The 4,607-nt window shown below is 57.4% G+C and overlaps 1 protein-coding gene across 2 annotated transcripts in view; it reads right to left on the bottom strand.

The window, feature by feature from the left end:
• Positions 1–3,910, bottom strand: part of NID1 (nidogen 1) — a 95,629-nt gene extending 91,719 nt beyond the window's left edge. For both annotated transcript variants that reach the window (XM_024761500.1, XM_024761501.1), the window contains exon 1: positions 3,576–3,910. In XM_024761500.1, the coding sequence (XP_024617268.1) occupies positions 3,576–3,800 (225 nt within the window). In that variant the 5' untranslated portion in view covers positions 3,801–3,910. The remainder of the gene's footprint in view (positions 1–3,575) is intronic.
• Positions 3,911–4,607: the final 697 nt, after the last annotated feature.

Below are 4,607 nucleotides of genomic sequence, written 5' to 3'. Positions count from 1 at the left end.
CCACCATAATTCAGCCCACCACCTGCAGATTCCAGATACATGAGCAACAAGTGCTTATAGTTATATGCCACTGACGTTTTTGTGGCTGTTTGTTACACAGCAAGAGCTAACTGATACATTTATCCCCTGACCCCACTGCCTATGCCAGACTGAACCCTCCTATGCCCACAAATACACTCTGCTCCAGTGGGGTCATATTCCTCACTTTCCCAGCATATGCCAAGCTTGTTCCCATCCTCATGCATTTACCCCTGCAGTACCTCCCCCCATGAATGGCCTCTTCATTTCCCCCTCCGCCTACTGAAAATGGACCTGTCTTTCAAGTCTTAAATGTAACCTCCTCTGTAAAATCTTTCCTCATTACTCTAACTCACAGCACTCCCTTGGGTCCATCACATGTTTAGGTCTGATGCTTGAAAGCATTATGAGTCAGACACAGATTTGGGCTGAAATCCTACTTTGGGTTTTTTTTGGTTTTGGGGGGTTTTTTTTTGCGGTACGCGGGCCTCTCACTGTTGTGGCCTCTCCCGTTGCGGAGCACAGGCTCCGGACGCGCAGGCTCAGCGGCCATGGCTCACGGGCCCAGCCGCTCCGTGGCATGTGGGATCCTCCCGGACTGGGGCACGAACCCGTGTCCCCTGCATCGGCAGGAGGACTCTCAACCACTGCGCCACCAGGGAAGCCCTAGTTTGGGTATTTTTAACTGATGCGATGGGTAATTACTAATTATTGTTATTATTTCTTCATCTGAAAAAAAGGGGGCACGTTGTTTTGAGGATTAAATAATATAAAACTAGCAAGTTCCTGACACATGTAGATATACTCATCCAATAATCACTTTCCTTCTCAGTGGGTTTCCTTTGATTTTCTTAATCTAATGCCCAGAACAGTACAGACCATCTAGTTCACGCTCACACTTCCTGTCAATTCACCCTTTCACTCAGGGCCATGTGAGGGTTTCCATCAGCTCAAAACAGCATCTACAAAACTACAAATAGTGGTGGGTGCTGTGATGTGGCACCAGATCCTCATTCAGCTCCTGGGAATGCAGTCCTCGGCCCTCCTCTTCGATAACTGCCTCCGTGGAAAAAACTGCCTCACCCGAGGGTCACACCCGGGTCCAGGGCAGCCCTTATGGAATCACTGATCACTGTAAGGACATGGAGGTCCATCCCTCTCAGGAGACTTGAGAGAGCTCTGAAAGGCCATCCCACCCCCAGAGCTCCCAGGGGACTGGCTGGATGCCCTTGCTGGCCTGCATGCACTGCAGCTCCACTACTCCGCTCAATCTTTCTTCACTGCCCTCCCTTCTACAATTGTGGATCTGCGAAGCTCACCCTAATGAAATAACCTACCTGCTAATCTCCATCTCAGAGTCCTTCCTGGGAACCCAAACTGAAGCACAGAAATAAGATGCAAAGAGAGCTCTGGGAGTCTTTCTCACTGAAATGCAGATTAAAAACCCGGATTGAGGGCTTCCCTGGTGGCGCAGTGGTTGAGAGTCCACCTGCCGATGCAGGGGACACGGGTTCGTGCCCCGGTCCGGGAAGATCCCACATGCCGTGGAGTGGCTGGGCCCGTGAGCCATGGCCGCTGAGCCTGCGCGTCTGGAGCCTGTGCTCCGCAACGGGAGAGGCCACAGCAGTGAGAGGCCCGCGTACCGCAAAAAAAAAAAAAAAGGGATTCCTGTCAGCCCCCCCCTTCTGGGCCAACCCGGGGTGTTTTTTTTTTTTTGTTTTGCGGTACGCGGGCCTCTCACTGCTGTGGCCTCTCCCGTTGCGGAGCACAGGCTCCAGACGCGCAGGCTCAGCGGCCATGGCTCACGGGCCCAGCCACTCCACGGCATGTGGGATCTTCCCGGACCGGGGCACGAACCCGTGTCCCCTGCATCGGCAGGCGGACTCTCAACCACTGCGCCACCAGGGAAGCCCCAGGAATCACTTTTTAGCAATCGATTTTCTAGGTCTTTAGAACGTAATGTGGTTAGTCTGATGCCACGAGTAAAGAAGGGCGGAGGGCCCTAATTTAACATAGGGGTTCATGAATAGAATTCAGTGGGTCTGTTAAGCTAGAGAGAAAAAGAAATTTCATTTTAATTTTCAGTAACCCGTAACTGGTATTTAGCATTTCCTTCCATTATAAATGTAGGCAACAAAACAAAGTAGTATTAGCACTTAATGACCTTGCCACTAACAGAAGTCACAGATATTCTCCTATCACATTATAGTCACAGTAGGTGTCTCTGAATATTGTTTACAGTCCCCATGACCTTGAAAGTTCCGGCATTAGCTGATCGTACACTGGATCCACTGTTACACCTTGCTATTTAATACGGTTTAGAAGGAAAAAACCGCATATATTACTTAATACAATTTAAAAAAATATTTTAACTCATTTTTCAACAGAATTGATCTCCTTGGCAATCCTGTGGATTTCATCTTATGCATTTAAAAACCTAAGACAGGGTTTTACAGGCTACAGCAGACCGTGCAAGGAGGTCAGGGCAGTCAACCAACAAGGGGACACCCTCTGTCGGTGGAGACTTCGAGGACTCATTCTTTTTGGGCAAAGCCGACAAGCTCCACGTGGGTGCTGTCCCGGGCGAGATCTGCCCCGGCCAGAAGACGAGCACAGCCATTTCACCGGCAGGACAAGCTCCAGCCGCTGATGGCGTTGTTCCCTCCACTTCTGGAATGCACACGGCTTTATATGAAATCCACATGGTGCGCGGCGGCGGCAGGCGGCGGCACGAAAGGACTTTACCAAGTTGACAGCGTCCCCGAGCCCGGCCAGTTCAGAGAAGGATCCAGAGAGCGAAAGGTCCCTGTCCCGCTCCCCATCTGGCCGCCCTCCCCCCGCCCCCCATGGTGACAGTGCTCGGCTACAGGAAATTGGATCACCGGGGCGCCCTTTCCCAGCCCTTAACTCTGGACTGAGAGCAGAATCATTGCCAAGGCATATCCGGAGTCCACACACACAAATGCAGGGGCTGTCGGCTACATTCCCGGGGCGGCGAGCCCGGTTTGGCGGTCTTTTCCTGCCCCGACACCTACGGCAGTCGCAGGGCCCGCGCGCCGGCTGCAACCCAGCTCTGGCCTTTGCCCCGCGCCCGCGCCTGGTCGCAACCGCACCGGGTCCTGTCCCCAAAAGGCAGGGGACAATGGCGAGACGCGGACCGACTTCTCGGAGGTGATGCGGTCCACAGCCGCCGGGGTGGAAACGCCGCCCGGGTCCCGGGGTCCGGGGTCGCGGTGTCCCGGAGTCGGGCAGAGCGCGCGCAGGGCGGCGCAGACGGGACGAGCTCCCCAGACCCGAGTGCACCTCGGACGACAGTGACCAGGCGGCGAGGAGGTGTCGGCGGGCCGGGCGGAGGCGGGAGCCCCCTTGGGCTTGGAGACCGAGCGCCGCACCCCGCGCCCCGGTGGCCTGCGGGTCTAGGTCCCCGCCCACGACGCTCACGTCCGTCCGGCTCCGCGGGCGCCCCCGGCCCGCCCGGGCCTTCCTTCCGACGCCGCGTCAGCCCCCCGCGCCCTCCCAGACAACTGCCCCCATCTCCCGCCCGGGGTCGCACTCACGTAGACCGAGTTGAGGTCGGATTTGTCGAAGAAGCGGAGCGCAGTGCTCAGCTCCAGGGCTGGGGAGACGCGGTCGTCCCCGGCCTCCAGCTCCAGGTCCCCCTGCCCGGGGCCGAAGGGAAAGAGCTCCTGGCGGCTCAGGCAGCCCCCGGGCCCCGCCAGCAGCAGCTGCAGTAGCAGCGCCCGCGTCCACGCAGCTCCGCTCCGGCGGACCGCGGCCAACATGTTCCCGGACTGCCGTCCCGCAAACCGAGGGGCTCTGCGGCCGGAGGCTGAGGAAGGCGGAGATGTAACCGGACGCCCCTCGGCAGCCCCTCAGCGTATCCCGCCTCCCGAGGTTCCCACCCCGGGAAACAGGGGAGGGAACCGAGGGAAGATGGGGAGGGCCCCGCCCCGTCCACAGGGCGCGCCGCGGAGGCTGCCCAATGGCCGCGAGGGGGAGGGCGAGGGGCGACACCTAATCCCCCAGCCGTTCTGCCCGGGTAGCCCTCCTTCCCCGCGGGGTGATGGGCGCTGGTGGCCGCTATTCCCGAAACCAGCCCAGTTCCCACCGAACGGCCCCTCCGGGAGTAAGAGCAGAGGGCCGGGCTCTGCACCATTATCCTCGGCCCAGGGCTAAGTCGTGGAGATCGGGCGACGCGGAAATGCCCTGGATTCGGGGACACAGTCCACCCCAACGCTGCTTGGTGGCGTCCGGAGGTCGGACATGGTCAGACTGGTAGGAAGAGGGAGGAGTAGGTGCTGAGGATCAGCAAGAAGGGATCGGGCCAGGAGCATGGCCATTTACTCATCCCTCCATTCTTTCAGCTTTATTGAGTGTGGGAGCCTATGCTTGGTAATGGGAACTTCGGCCAGAAGTCGGGTCCAACCCCCAAAGTCATGAGTGTATAACAGTGTTAGGCGGGGTGGAGTCCCCAAGTGATAAAGGACATCGGGAATGGAATAGCTGGTCAAGGACAGCATCTTTGGGGATATGGAAATGAAACCAGGTCTTCCGGAAGGCATAGAATTTCACCAGGGGGCTGCAGGAGG

The sequence above is a fragment of the Neophocaena asiaeorientalis genome, unplaced genomic scaffold (assembly GCF_003031525.2).
Source record: "Neophocaena asiaeorientalis asiaeorientalis breed wild unplaced genomic scaffold, Neophocaena_asiaeorientalis_V1.1 scaffold166, whole genome shotgun sequence".
Taxonomy (NCBI): domain Eukaryota; kingdom Metazoa; phylum Chordata; class Mammalia; order Artiodactyla; family Phocoenidae; genus Neophocaena; species Neophocaena asiaeorientalis.
This window is presented reverse-complemented; position numbering and strand designations above follow the sequence as displayed.